Below are 15,967 nucleotides of genomic sequence, written 5' to 3'. Positions count from 1 at the left end.
GTGTTAAATTTCCCTTATTTTTGGTCTTATAAAAAATACCAACATTAAAATTCATGTAACAAAAAAATTCCTTGAGGATTATCACACCTGAATAACAAATGAAGATGCTGAATACGAGAACACCAGGACTTGACAAATCAAATGTTTATTTAAGCGCTGCCCAAATCCTTTAGGAGCCAAGTTTTTCTTGAGAGAGAAATGGTAGAAAATAAATTTTTTTCCACTTGGAAAGGACACTTGGCAATCTCTTTCTGCATTGGTAAACATGCTAACCCTTCAAGCCAGATCAGAAATTTCACCGATGGGAATGATTGCAATGATGCATCTCCTAAGAGGCCAAGGTTAGCCATAGATATTCAGAGAGTGCGATGGTAGCGGAAAAAATCTCAACCAAGAGAGTGGAGCGAGATGCACAGCATATGACAATCAGCAAATGGAGTCTGCCGACTGTGATGTACCATGTACTAAGATCTGTGCAGAGGGGTTACCTTTTGTTATCCAGTTATGTAATCAAACACAGAAAACTTTCAGCACCAAAGCCAATTTTCTATCTGTCATGGTGGCCTGGGATTCGTCATGCTCTGGAGATCACCTTATAGATCTCCAATCTTCAACGTAAAGCACGATCTCACAGTCATTACGAGTTACATCTCAGGGCTTGACAAATCTGAAAAAATTTAAGTGCCAGCCAAATTTCTAAGGAGCTGAGCAGGTTTTCTTCCTAGGAAAAACAGTCTTAAATAATGGGTTTTTCCCAGACTTTTTTGGAACTTGATGACCCCCAGAGTCGTAACTAGGCTGGGGCAACAGGAGCACTGCCCCCGAGCCAAATGGGCCTCACAAAAATATACATGTATTTTGCATAATATTTTTGCTCAAGAAAATTTCTACCCTGGGGCCCTCGAGAAGGTATGCTATGGTCCTGAAGCCCCCTTCCAATGTTGGAAGATAAATTATTACAAAATCATAAAATTTTGTGTTGTCCTTAAATGCCAATTTAACAATTGCATATTAAAAAAAATTTTAGATGCCTGTACTGATTTTCTAGTGGTCATGATGACCTACAATTTGTCAAGCCATTGCATTTTATGCCATTTAATAATTGTGGTCATAAAATATAAATTACACATTAAGATAAAACAGTTTGCATAATGTTTGGTACATAGGCAGACTTGAAAATCTGGAGGGGTCACAATGATTGCTGGAAGGGGGGGGGGGGGGACATGATGATGTCAATTCATATATACGCAAATACATTAGATCAGTGGGCTTTGACTTTGATGCTGGGGAGGGAGGCATTTCCTCCCATGCTCGTATCTCTACCCATGATTTAGTAGGATGCAGCTGAAAACTCAGCATGCGCTGGGCATTGAAGACCAATGGAGTTGAACTTTGGTGACGTCCTTTCACGGAAAAACAAAGAGGAAATTATGAAAATGCTTTAGGGATAATAACGCTTTATTTCCCCCCCCCCCCTAAAAAAACGAAAACTTCCTTTTTTGCAATCATGGTAAAAACTTGAGATGTTTAAGAATTTTCTGCAGAGGGGGGTCAAGGGAGATAGAGTTGGAACGAGATAGAGAGCATCGAGGGAGATCTGGGAGACTTGGAAATTATGCTAAGAGGAAAAAAAACAACTGATTTGAGCGGAGAAGCTGTTTCAAGGATCAATATAAATTCCCCGATACTGTATTGAGTGATTCTAAATATAGGTAGATAGGGTGAGGATCAAGATTAAATATTTAATATATCTGTTCAACATGAATAGAACTTTAACGTCATACGTATAGGGATAAACTGATTTTTCTAAATGACAATAGGATCGTTGGATTTTGGACCCATGTATTTGTATAATCATATATATACTAGAATACAATGTTGTCAGGTAGAATCACGGCTTTCTTGGTTGCATGCACTTTAATGCAACCTCTTCATAAGCTGGTGGTGGTTCGCTCCATACCAATCTATCGCTCTCAACGATATCGTCATAGGATGGTGGTGCGTCACCCGTTTCTCCAGTGGCCCCGTTTGAATGGCCAGCTGCTGCATCTTGATGAGGCAGGAAATGTGTTGTCTGCGATGATGGAAGGTTGCCTAAGTTCTGCCGATCAATGAGAAAAACATTTGGGAGAGACAAAGCAACTCGTCTGTTATTGCGCAGACTCGTCTCGGTCGAAGCGACCGCAGGTACAGTGTTGCTGTTAAGCATCTGGCCCCCGTTTCTCCACGTGGCACTGTTTGTTGCTGTGCCACGGTCTTGAGGGGACGTAGAATGTCGCATCTTGGTGAAGAGTCTAGAAGTCAGGAGGAGAACTATGAAGGCAGCGCCACCAAAAAAAGTTCGCTTGATGTTTTCATGACAGATACTGCATCCGGCATAATGGTCAATGCTTGTGCATTCGCATATTCCTACACAGTGGCACTTGTGGTGGTTATCAGCGAGTCGACTGCATTGTTCATCAATTTCACATTTGTCACCTTTACGTTCCAGTATTCTATGGCAACGCCTGTCATTTGTCAAGACTGTACGGGACCCTATATAGTGTGTGCCATTTATACATCGGCAAACGCTGTCGATGCAAGCAGTGTTCCCATCACTAACTTTACAGTCTTCGGTTAATTCACAGGTGTGGCCATATTTTATCTTCTTACGACATTCTGTATGCTTTTGACTCTGTGGAGTGTATTCATAATGCTCGTATGCACAAGAGCACTGTCCTTGTATACAAACAAATGGAGAAGTACACTTGTGCGTGATTGAACACTTTTCTCCTAAGCTCTTCAAAACGTGTCGTTTTTTCAAGGGAATTCTTCTTGTGATCAAAGAAATTGCGAAAGCTTCCTCACTTCCTGTAAAAGAAAAGAATATAATTTCTTAGCATTTTCACATAATTTAAAATTCTTATTGTTTAAAACATTGTTTCTCAAAGTGTGCATCACAGCTCTTGGACATAAGCAGATTCTGGAGGTGGAGTTGAGAGCTCCCTTCCCTGTTAAGTAAAAGAATTGTGTTATTGGCAAAGCCAGGTGGGCATTCCCTCCCATTCACTATACACACTCAGTGATTGATTAGTCTCCCTGATCCTGTATCCGCTTATACTCTTGGTGGGGCCTTGTCACATCGTGACAAGGAAGCTGGTGATATTGATGTGCACCAGCTCAGTGAATTGAAGTAGTTTTATGTTGACTATTTTGGGAATCCATGGTTAAACATGTTCTTGGGCAAAGGCGCCTTATAGTAATATACCAATGTTGTAGCAATCACTTACTCAAAGTTCCCCTAAATGATAATATATTTGCAGTTCTCTCACCCTAACAGTCATATATCCTCTTAACACATCAGCCCACAAGCGCATGGCTTGGAACCTCAGGATAACGAGATCTGGATACACTCTATTCTAAAGAATAAGTATGCAAATTGTTAGACAGGTATCTCTAGGCCAGGTAGGAGGTTTAGAAAAATCCCTTTGCAGAGGTTTCAATAATGCTCTCAAGACACCCTTAGCCTTGCCTTCATTTATAACGGGCTCTCTATCTTGTCCTAAACACCCAGAGCCGTCATTTCAACTTTTTCCGGGGGGGGGGGGACAAAGAACATGTACTCAATGTATGTATGTATATATATATACTATTTTTATTGTATTTTCAAAAGCCAATTTGAGAACCCCCAAATGATGGGCCTGCCTAAATCACAAAAACCTTAGGCCCATAGGCGGACTTGCAAGGCTGGGGGGGGGGGCATGATGATGATGTCTATACATATATGTACATTAGATCAGTCGACTCCCCCCCCTTTGATGATGGAGGGCAATGCCCCCCCCCCATATCTCCGCCCATGCTTAGGCCCCGTTTGCCAACAACCATGGCTTCTTTCCCTAGTCCTCATTTCTCATGGGTTCTCTTTCACCACTGGTCAAGTGTCGCAACAATGCTAAAGCAGAAACAAATATGTGCAAATAGTTGTGTAAATATTACTGATAACTATCTAGGTGCACATAAATAGACCATCATTGGCAGGGTCATCTTTAAAGCACCACAAGCCCCCAGGTTGATTTTCCATGAGCGTTGTCAGCACAAGACCATCAAGACCAAGCGAGGTTTCACTGTAATAAATTGTACATTTTGTGCAACCATACATCATATTTTTCTTTATAGGAAATCTTGGATTGATCACATTGAAAGGCGCAATTACTAAGTGCAAAAAAAAGTCACCCTGTTGGCGTTGACCACGCTTATTGGAAATTAATCTCACCCTAACAAAGAGATTTTTCTGAGGGGCTCCTTTGCCTAGCTAAAAATACCTGTGACTTAATTTTCATATTCGCTGTCAAAACTTTGACAAGATCTCATTTCACAAAGTGAGGACCTTTCTGAACTTGAGCCCTATTCCTGCATATGCCCCAGTGGGCCTAAAGGTGGAATGACATTCCCACAAATCAGAATTTCTCACGGCATTGATGTGATATCACGCCAAAGTAGTCTGTAGCTGCCTTAAGTTACCTACTTGACATTAAGACAGCACTGATCCTCGGCTTGATGCAACACACAATTTGAGAACCAATCACCACACAGAGGCTTACGCAGAGTTTTCTAGACCCACTCATTGCTCAAATCTGCAGCACAGCGCTACACCCTGCTGTGCCATTTCCCCTGTCAGGGCCTGTTCTGGGCATTTTCCAAGTGTAATAATATTTTGGTGATTAAAAAATTGGCCCCCTTCAGTTGGCGCCTTCTGCGACCGCATAGTTCACAGGATTTGAGATCCAGCCCTGGCCCCTGTAAATACTCCTGTCTCTAGTTCATTCTTTTGGTTGCTCACATGTTTGCACACACACACACACACACACACACACACACACACCTGCCCAGTGGCGTCGGAGCCGGGGGTGCTGTGGGTGCTCGAGCACCCACAGAAGTTTGTAGAATGGGTCCGAGCACCCACAGAATTAATTCAAAAATCGAAATTTCCTACATGAATTTCAAGATGGGCACCCACAGATTCGAAACGCTTCCGACGCCCTTGCACCTGCCGCTCAGTGGCATGGTCCCTTGCTCGCTAGGTCACTCATATTGGTCTTTCACATACTCTATATCACTCTTTTGGTTACTCATTAATCTGGTGTCATAGGTGCCAATAAATGAGAAAGCTGGAGTTTTTCTTGCAATATGTGACAATATGCAAGGACGGAACTAAAGGGAGGGGGCAACTGCTAGGGTTGTAAAATTTAGAGGGTGGCAGTTATAAAATTATAATTATTACACCTATAAAATTATCAAATTTTAAAGTTTTGGGGCAACAAAAATCCTAGTGACGGTCCTGCCATACAATCTGTTTTCCTGTATTTTTTGCTCTCTAGATTTTTAAAAAATAAATAAAAAATGATTCGCCTACTCGAATTTTTTATCTTTCACTGAAATCAAAGATCAAAATTATTTTTCCAACTTACAAAAGAAAATTATGACTATATACAGTAAAGCCTCACTTTTACAGTCACTGTCTGGACAAAAAGATTTGTCCGTAAAAGAGAGGTAACCATTAATTACAGGCTTTATATGCATTCTTTTATTATACAAGAGGAAATTATTTGGCCTTTAAAGAGAGGTGACCACATCCGTGGGATGTCCGTTAAAAGGGGTTTTACTGTATATGAATGTGGGGTGAATTCTCAGTTATAGCTTTGTTCTTTGTTCAGTAGATGCCGCTTTGCTTCTTGGGACAGAGCCTGGGTGTCTTGCAGTTTATTCAGTAGATGGTACTGTGGCACGAATGAGATCAAGATATGGAAGGATGGCAGCTGGTTGTTATCAGAGAAGGTGAAGGGAAATGCCATGTTTTCTTATGTGTGTCAGTGTATCGTCTTGTATTTTATATGTCTGTGCGAGTAATAAAAATTTAGAAAACTGATGGGGCTCGCCAGTCAGAATTTGAATTAGTCATGTTGTGGCCATAACAAATCAACTTGATTTGCAAAGTTTCTTCTTCTGCCTGGAATTTAGATGCATTAGCGATAGTGAATCATTTTGATTAGAGTTTCATCTTCATGTGAGCCACACAGACTCAGAGGTTCCGGGATTGCATGTCAACGATAACAAATTATCTGGATGCAAGTTTGGTTTTTGAGGGTGTTGCAGACTCAAGAGTTTGGTCTTCGTGGAAGGCGCTCTGGCTCTAGATCCCAACAGAAGGTTTCGTCTTCGAGTGAGTCACCCTAACTAAAGATTTCGGTGAATGATTTCGTCTTTGCAAGATTCATTGCCAAAGATTTCATAAGCGGTTTAGACTTCACCAGATTGTTCGCAACTGGTTTGATCTTCGCCCGACATTGCGATAGCAGGTCGTCCAGACTCACAAAAATTTGTGTTCAAGATAAGTGTTTCATGCTCAGGAAGAAGAAAAAAAATGTGTTTTTGGGAGGAAGTACATTGCACTGTCAGTTACGTATGATTCATTAGAGTTTCTCTTACAGCAATATTTCTGATTGCATTGAGATATATTTTTTAATTATTTATTCTATAATTCATCTACATATATCTTTTATGAATTAAGCACTTTGCACAAGGTTGCTATGTATTACTTGGCAAAGGACTCTAAGGTTCTTCTGAGTGTTTAAAGGTTGAACACTTCTCCCAATTTCGAAATCATAGATCGCAAGAATGTCATTCTTGAAAGCAAGGAACTGATGAGAAATTTCGCAAAGATTTGCTGAACACTATCATAGGTGATAGAAAGGAAAAGCAGCAAAGGAAAGACACGATGGAAGAGCAACGTACAAGACTAGAAATCGAGGAAACTGAAAATTGAGTTGGAATCCTGATCAAATGGAACAATCCAGTTAAAAATCAAGTCCAAGTAGAGAGTTCTAAAATCTTAAGTAGAAGTTTGATCCAAGAAGAGCCTCCATTTTTCTCTGTGAAGAAAGCCCACATGAATGATCTCATTTATCACATTATCTCAAATATTTGTCATAATTAACTTTTTTGTAGAATTCATTTTGATCCACTGTGATTTGCAGTAGTGTTTCATTTCCCATCATTCGCAATCTTTTGGACTTTTTTTCGGTGATTTTAGCAAAAATACGTAACTTTGGGCTTCATATTTAGTAACAATTATAGATTTCTTGCGCTTTAAATTTCCCATATTTTTTCCTGAGAAAACATGATCAGCCTGGGACTGTAAGGGTGAAAAGAGTATTCTTTGTAAGGATTTTGCATTCAAGCAAAAGCACAATTTGAAGATTTTTAAGGATTTTCGATAAAGAGATGAAAAATTAGAAGAATCTGGTTTCCAACAGGAAAATTTTAATAATGCTAAAAAATCGGAAGGCTTCCGGTTAAATCGGTAGCTTTTGCACCTATGTCTGATCCCTCACTCTTTAGGTCATTGTTTTGATCATTCACTGTTTGGGTCACTTTTTAGTTGCTCACTGATGTGGTCTCTCACTTCCTCTAGGGGTCACTCTTTTGCTCTCTCAAAGCCTGCACTCTTTTTTATCACTTATATACTTGTACACTGTTTTGGTTGCTCACGGAGCTGGTCCTTCGATCTTTAGGTTACTCCCACGTTCTCTAGGTACAGCCCCAACTAAAGGGGGAGCAGGTGGGTCTGATGCCCTGAACCAGAGAAGGCACAAATTCACCCTTTAACCTCTCCTTCAACATTACAAGGAGGTACCAAAATGTGTATTTGTCCCATTACTACTACTTACTCATGCTGAAATGTGTGTGTACCTGTTGTGAATATAATGTTAAGTTTGTTTCAGTTTAATGCTTGTTATGTGTAGTGTTGCCGTAAATTTTTATGAGTAAAGTGTAATGATTGAATAATCGTGCTTGCCCCAGTTGACCAAACATCTAGTTGCAGCCATGTCTCTAGGCGACTCGTTTTGGTCACTCACCAAGTTGTTCTTCGCTCTCTTGGTCACTCTTTTGATTCCTTACGTGCTTGCACTCCCATTTGTTCACTCATTTATCCCTGTAGGTCACTTCGCTGACTAAATCCTTCGCTCTCTAGGCAGAGGCAGATTTGTGGTTTTACAACTTGTGGAGCTGGATATAAAAGTTTTGCCACCCTATTTTCACATTCTAATAAGTTTCCCCGTAAACATTCATTCCTCCAACTTGCCACCCTGGGCTATCAGAGCCCCCCAAAGCTTCTCTGTAAACACGGCATATGGACAATGAACGATATGTATACATACCGGTTGCGTTGTTATCGGGGAAGTCGTTTTCATTGAAAACACTTGAAATCTTGTTGAACAGAGATGATGCGTCGTCGTCGTCGTGGGTGGTAGCAGCGGCCCCTTCGGAGGAAATCGAGGCGCAGTCGAGACGATGGCAAAAACTAAATAATAATAATACAAGACTCGGTAGAAGCAGTGTGTAGTAACTACAGTCGGTTGAAAGCAGCTGCATTATTTCTCGCCAAGGTCATCATCTTGGATGTCACATCCCCGCCTTCATCCCCGCGATCCACATTGGCCCGCGATCAATTTCGCTAACATTCGATTATTTTTCGATTATTCACGGATGGAGAAGTGACCAGACGACACTACCATCACGACTGTTATTATAATGAGAGGGTATTTAAACATCAAGAGAAGGCAATAAACGCCAACGCCAAAACAAAAAATTGCCGCAACTTCACGTGTTGCCATTTTCGTGTAATCAAATTGCATCTGGGATTATGGCTGATCAACTGCAGCCATTGGCGGGGAAAATGTCATAGCTCACAATGCTGCTTTATAGAAAAATATATATTGGGTAGACGACGTGAAGATTCTTCTACGAAAGCTCACCGACAGCAGTTCATCTCTGAACTCTAGAGTGACCGATTCGAAGAGCAAGTGCAGATTAGAATAAGATATAGCTGGTAACCGAAAAAGTGAATGACTGAATGCAGGGCCGCAACTAGAGGAGTGCAAGGGGGGGTCTGGTGCCCCGGACTAGAAGGGACGCAAATTTCACTCTTTAACTTCACCTTCAACATTGTGAGGGAGCGCCAAAATGCGTGCTTGCCCCGGTTGACCAAGCATATAGTTGCGGCCCTGACTGAATGAGTGATGAAATTAGAGTTTGAGTGAGCAATCGAGTGTGCGATTGCGTAAGCAAGCAAGGCCGCTTCTAATCACTCAAGTGATCCGTAATTATGCCATGGGTCACTTAAGGAATGTGGGAATATTCTGCAGGTAACTTTAGTGATGTAGAACCGCACTAGGGCCTTTTAAGTGTCCTAAAACTGTGCCCCATGTCACTCAAGGGACTCACTTAATGCGCCACGGATCGTTTAAGTGTTCTGGAACGGTGTCGCGGGTTGCTTTTTGATCTTAGAAAGTGATCTTTGAATGTGAAAGTGATCTTTAAGGGCCACTTCAGTGATCTGAAAATGTGCCACGGGCCACTTAAATGCTCTGGAAATGTTCCACGGGCCATTTAAGCGATTTGTAAATGTGCCGCTTAGTTCATTTTTGAAAATTAGATTTGAGGGGGCAAGCCACATCAGATAACCTTCAGGGCCTCATTTGGTCTGGGGGTCAAGGGTTTACCATATATGGCTTAAAAGGTGGGTTGCAATGAATTTCTTAAAGAGAAATTAATTTTTAGTTCTTACCCTTCAAATAGCATTGATATTAACACAGGGGCGTAGCCAGAAATTTCGTTCGGGGGGGGGGGACCAAAGTGACAGAACAATGGATTTGGCCATCTTTTTCCCTTTTTTCGGTCATTTTCTCACATTTCGGGGGGGACCAGACCCCCAAGCCCCCCCCCCCGCTACGCCCTTGTATTAACAGAAAATGATTATAATTAGATATAAAGGTACTTTATTTCGAAATTCTAATTTTTTTTAAATGTTTTTTGCAATAAAAAAATATTTGTTTTTTCGTCTGGGAGACAGAAGAGGCGCACGAGCCTCCTATGCCCTCCCTCCCGCGTACGTTTCTGATCCCACCAATATGCGTTAGGATGTTGGGGCAGTGCTGACGAAATTTTGCTAACAAGGGGGAAGGGGGCCAGAGTTTTGCTGACTTTTGCTGACAAGGGATGGGGGGGGGGGGCCTCAAAAAGTGCTAAAAATTTGCTTAGTGAGAAAATGAGTGGGAAAGTGAGTGTGTCTAACTAAGTTGCTCAATCACATAATCCTAATAATTTATTCAGTGATACAATCACGTGCACTCACGCCTTAATTCAATGATTCATTCACTCATTCGCTTGATCATTCACTCATTTTCTCTATCGTTGCTCACCAAATGGAGAGTGGTTTAACGAGCTGGTATCTGAAAAGTAGGGCCGCAACTAGGGGGGGGGGGGAGCAGGTGGAACTCGTGCCCGGGTGCTAGACCCGAGGGGGCGCAAATTTCATTCTGAAGCCTCTCCTTCAACATTACAAGGTGGCGTCAAAATACGCGCTTGCCCCTGGTGACCAAGCATCTAGTTGTGGCCCTGCTGAAAAGTGAGTGACTGAATCGGTATACAATTGAGAGTGTGAGTGAGTAATCGAGTATGCGATTGCTTCAGCAAAGTGGCAAGGTCAGTGAGAAAATGAGTGAGGAAGAGTTGCTCACTCGATTTCTCACCAAGTTGCTCTGCTCACTTACTTATTAAGTTGCCCACTCACTCCCTAAAAGTTGTCCACTCATTCATTCCCTTGTCTACTAGAGTTGCGCATTCACTAAATTACTTAGTTCCTCACTTGCTCAATCATTGGCTAATTTTTTTTCTCTCGTCTAATTGCTCTCTCATTTCTTTCTTGCTCGTTCAGTTGCTTTCGAATTTTCTTTTTCCCCCATCACTTGCGCACCAATGTGCTTGCCTCTTTCACTCCTTCGTTCACTTGTTATTCGCTCCGGAGTGAGTTAGTGAGCAAACTATATGTATCTCTTGAAGCCTAAATCAGCCACTTGTTCATTCACTTGCGTACCGACTAGGTCACTCCTTCGAGTTTTCGGTGGTGAACTGTTGTGGATGAATTTTTCTGTCAATGTGTTTTCCTTTGGGTCAATTCGCCGCGCTCTATGGATTTTCATTTCATGAATGCATTGCTGTGAATTGATGTCCAGGAACTATATATTAATAAATTCATAAGCAATTTCATCAATAATTATTGTTTAGATTGCTCTGAGCGGAAAAATGAAGAGCTACGGGAAACCTGCAAGGCAGACTGCGTAGCCAGAAATTTCGTTCGGGGGAAAACTAAAGTAATAGAACAATATAGATTTGGCCATATTTTCCCCCCTTTCTTCAGTCATTTTCTCACATTCCCCCCCCCCTCTCGTTGCGAGGAATATATCCTATTGTTAGAGTGAAGGGGGGGAGGTTATTTGAATACAAACAAATACTGAAAATTCTCGAAAATTTCACGAACTATACTCATTGTTGATTTTATTAATCCTCACAAATTAAAATAAGAGTCGTGGAAATAAGCAGACATTTTTATTTGACGAAAAACGTTGGGACAGCAAAAATGTGATAGGACAAAGGAGAAAATGTCCCGTAAATTAGAGCTTATATGGTCTTCGTAAGCAAATTGTACCATGGAGTAGATGCGTCATCTATTGGTGATAGTGTGAACTGTATCACAAAAATTGAGAAATTATTAAAATATAGGACTGCTGCTGTCATCTATTAATATTAAATGGTAACATTGTTTAAAGTTTTCAAGTTAGTATTTCTAATTAAATTTTATAGATGGCAGTAGTAATAGTATGATATTTTGAAACAATATCTAACAATTACAGTAGAAAGTATGTCATTGAGAAGAAATATAAGACCTTATTTTTCCTTTAAGGTATATGTATCTAAAAAAAACGTGCAGTATTTCCCTCATAATGTTGAAGGAGAGGTTAAAGAGTGAAATTGGCGCTCCCTCTAGTCCGGCGCCCGCGGCACCAGACCCACCTACACCCCCTCTAGTTGCGGCCCTCTCTGAACTTTTAAATAAAAACAAATGTGGTGGATACACTAATTCTTTTTCAAACTTTTATTCATCAATTCTGAAATAATTTCTTTGCTTAACTCTAAAAACTTTCATTATCTTTGAAATTATTTTTTCAATTCCATGACAATATTCTTCCTTTAATTATAAGTTTTCATTAACTCTGAAAAATCACTTCAAATGAAGTCTAAAAAATTTTGAAAAAAAAAAAAATGCATACGGGAATCATTTTTTTATACAGAAATTATAAACTTTCATTTATTCTAAAATTATTTCACGCATTAATTCTGAATTTTTATTATTTCTGAAATCATTTCTTTCAACACCGTAATTTTACCGTAATAGAATATTCATCTTTCTTTGGTCAAATATAACCAGGACGGGACATTTAGTCATTCAGTGGCCCGGTTCCATGGGGGGAGATACGGAAGTGGGGGGGGGAATTCAGAATTTCAATTCTGAAATTCTGAATTTTTTCATCCATTCCGGAATTCTGAATTTCAATTCTGAATCTGTGCTTTCATTTATTCTAAATTTACGCCAATTCTGAAATTATTTCTTGTATTTATTCCAATTTTCATAATTTTCATTTTCCGAATTTTGCGATTCCACTCTTTCACAGAAGAAAAAAATCGCTGCTAATGGGGCCCTGCTATTATTTTCGCATAAGGCCCCGCATCTGGTAAGGGTGGCCCTGGGTCAGGGTCGGACTTATGCAGACGCGAAGGGTGCGATCGCACCGGGCGCAAAATATTAGAGGATGTAAAACTGGATTTTATTACACATTGATAATATTTATTATTATCTCTCTCTCTCTCATAATATTGAAGAGGGACGCAAAACTATTGTCGCAATGGGCCGCTAAATGATTAAGCCCGGCCCCGAGTAAGGCTCAGAGATCAAATCATTATTTGTACTACATATTCACCGAAATTTAATTTAGGAGGCCCAATAATATTCTTGGAGTTCAGTATCAGTAAAAAAAAAACCCCTTTCTGAGGAGGTTAAGAGAGGGCAGGGCCGTCTTCAACACATGGCCATACTGGATAGTGCAAATGGATAAGGAGCCTCACCTTTTAGTGAGACTTGTGAAAAACAAAGTAATGTCTAATACAAAGTGGATATCCTGTTTATAACGTCCCCAATTAGACGTTTTTCCGTTTAGTATGACTTATTTTCGCCGTCCAAACTCCTACTAATATCCCATTGAGATTTTCAGTTTAAAGTGTTTTTCTCCCCGTTTACAGTGTTTTTATTATGGTTTTTCTGCAACGTTATGAGCGATATCCACTGTACATGAAATACGATTTTGAATCGGGGCAGCTAGCACTTCAAGTCTTATAGTGTGATGAGTCCAGAGAGTCTATTTTCTCGAGGGATCATGTCACTTTTAAGACCATGGGCCGCCCTCTTGGGGGAGGCTGACAGGGCTCTGGGGGTATCGGTGTTATATTTTTCCAATACGCATTTAAAGCTATATATATATATATATATTTATATATATATATTTTTTTGAAAATCAATATGAACAGCAAGCTAAAAATCTTATTCTGGGGACTTGTCAAAAAACAGGACCAAATTCAAGGATGTGGGGACAGTGGATTCACTACCATATGTGTATCTGTTAATAAATAGATATTGTTCCGTATAAGGACTCTCATAAGCACTCGAGATGGCAAAGCACGAAGCAATTTGAAGGACAAAACAGATTTATTATATACAGCAGCTATGTAAACGCATTTACAAGCAACGATTTGACACAATGAGCAGAGAGTTCCCCTGGCATACGGCTTCTCTAACATATATATGATATCGTATTCAAAAAAATGCAACGAACTGCCCCTCAGTTCCGCTTTGGTGGCGTTTTTATGCGGTGTAGGGAATTTCGAGAAAATTCTCCACGATTCTCGCGAGATCACATTACTTCCAATTTGGCAAATTTTACAGAGAAATGCGTAAATTTCACTTTTACATAAAATAATTACTATCTACAGGCGATAAATGACACGATAAAGGACAAATTATGGTTATTTGCATAATGTTCGTACCAATACGCATACTTTTCTCCAATATAATTTCAAGCTGCTTTTCAAAGCATTTATCGTAAAATATTATAAGTAATCAATGCAATAAAATATAGTTTTACGGACTCTTATATTTTGCGGTCTGGTGCGACAGCACCCTTTGCATCTGCTTAAGTCCGGCCCCGAATATAACTGTATTTTCTGATAAAAAGAAGAAGAAAATTTTCAATCCCAAATGCTAGAACATGATGAAGAATATATTGGAAATCGCAATGAATTCTTCATCATATTCTTCTACATTTGTAGTTCACGGGAAAAAAACCTTAGAACAGAACAAATATTGCTCAGATGAATATTTATATTTATACGTAATTATCATAGTATAATTTACAAGTGATGAAACCTATCTTCATTCATCATTTCAGAAAAGATTGCCATTTCAAATATGCATCGCAAAAAAAAAATCCAGGAAAAGTGTATGTATAAAAAAGTGAGAGAGAGTGACGAAAAGACAGGGCCGTCTTAAGAGCATCTTGGGCCCCCGGACCAAATGATTTTTCAGAGGCCCTGCCTGGACTATTCTCGAAAAATTCGGCTACTTCTCGTTTTTCTGAGCCCCCGCGCCGTGCCTGGGTGAGCCAATGCGTTAAGACGGCACTGCGAAAAGACACAAGAATATCACTAAAAATATGGAAAATTCCTGTGTAATATGGTTACCTATTAAAATGTATAACTTACGGCCAAGAAGAAAAGCATCGGTTGTTTCACCGACACCTAATATTCAATATAATTTACGCCTAAGAAGACAAGTGTGAACTGTTTTATTCTTTTCCGGCGGGTGTGAATGAAATGGAGATGCCAGCAATATTGACGTCAATGTATATTTTATTACAGTTTGATTGATGAGATTAGTATAATCTAGATTGGATCACACAATTCCAGATTCTATCACATACAAAACAAAATTATTCTTTGACTATTTACATAAGGTCTATCACGATTACGGACTGATTATCTGTGGATGATGCTATGATCACAATTTTTACTCCAGATTCTTTATTGTAAATATGAATACCGTTTTTTGTTAATTTCACATAAATTAATAAATTTCCGGATGCACCCATCCCCCGTGAAAGCTTCGGAATCTCTCTGAGATGGAAAGCGGGGTGTGTCCGGTCCTTCAATGTTCGATGTGTAATATGGTCACGCCGCTCATGATGTAGGTTATAGTCCGTGGAATTGTTTCCGACAGTTTGCTGGTACGTCAATCACTCGCTTTTCATTTCAGTATGAAACCACCGGGTATTTTACCCTGATTAACAGTAATCTGGGGGGGGGGAAAGAAGATCTTATGAAACGGGACTATTTTGACCTAAAAGGATGAATCGGGATGAACGAGCCGAAATTTTGACGACGATTGGTCGGTCGAAACGTATAAAAATGTGGTGTGTGTGTGTGTGTGTGGGGGGGGGGGGAGAATATATTGGGGGGGGGGGCTGAAAGTTGCTGGTCGTATGCAGGAAAACTGCATTGCATTTTTTTTTCAGAAATTATTGATGGGGCTCTGCTCCTTACAAAATTTATTGCGGGCGGCGGCTCAAATGTCCTCAGCCCCTAAGTTCCGCTATCTATGCTTACAAGCACATATCAATGAAAAGAATTTTATTTCGGTTGGATAAAAGTTTTTAGTATGAAAATTTCATACTGAAATGGGGGGGGGGGAAGGAAGCATTCCGAAAACCTGAAGAGAATGACAAAAGGGCAAATTTTTCGAAACGTAGGAGGACTCTTGAAATGGCATCAAAAAAGAGGACATGTCTAGCAAGTTCGGTAGGGGTATCAAGTTCTAAGGGTGTATCATTGTACTGCCGTCACGCTGAGAATGTGAGATAAGCCAGCAACTTCTATAGCAGAAAGTCTCCGCGTGAAACTTTGACGTCACTGAAGTCGTCACTGATTTCACCTGTAGCCATTGGATATAGCAAGCCGACGTATGCGAAATCTTAACCTTTTT

General features: G+C 40.2%; 1 protein-coding gene across 1 annotated transcript; it reads right to left on the bottom strand.

The window, feature by feature from the left end:
• Nucleotides 1-1,825: 1,825 nt before the first annotated feature.
• Nucleotides 1,826-8,649, bottom strand: LOC149076119 (uncharacterized). The gene is made up of 2 exons (XM_089243648.1): nt 8,199-8,649; nt 1,826-2,850 (listed from the first exon to the last, which is right to left on the bottom strand). Exons 1-2 carry the CDS (start codon nt 8,410-8,412, stop codon nt 1,892-1,894), a joined length of 1,173 nt encoding a protein of 390 aa, XP_089099774.1. The 5' UTR covers nt 8,413-8,649; the 3' UTR covers nt 1,826-1,891.
• Between the last annotated feature and the right edge of the window lie 7,318 nt (nt 8,650-15,967).

Source organism: Pholcus phalangioides, unplaced genomic scaffold, assembly GCF_987345545.1.
Source record: "Pholcus phalangioides strain wild (caught in Gottingen) unplaced genomic scaffold, Ppha-v1.0 ptg000015l_1, whole genome shotgun sequence".
NCBI lineage: Eukaryota > Metazoa > Arthropoda > Arachnida > Araneae > Pholcidae > Pholcus > Pholcus phalangioides.
Note: the sequence above shows the minus strand (reverse complement) of the source record. Positions and strands in the feature narration are given on the sequence as shown.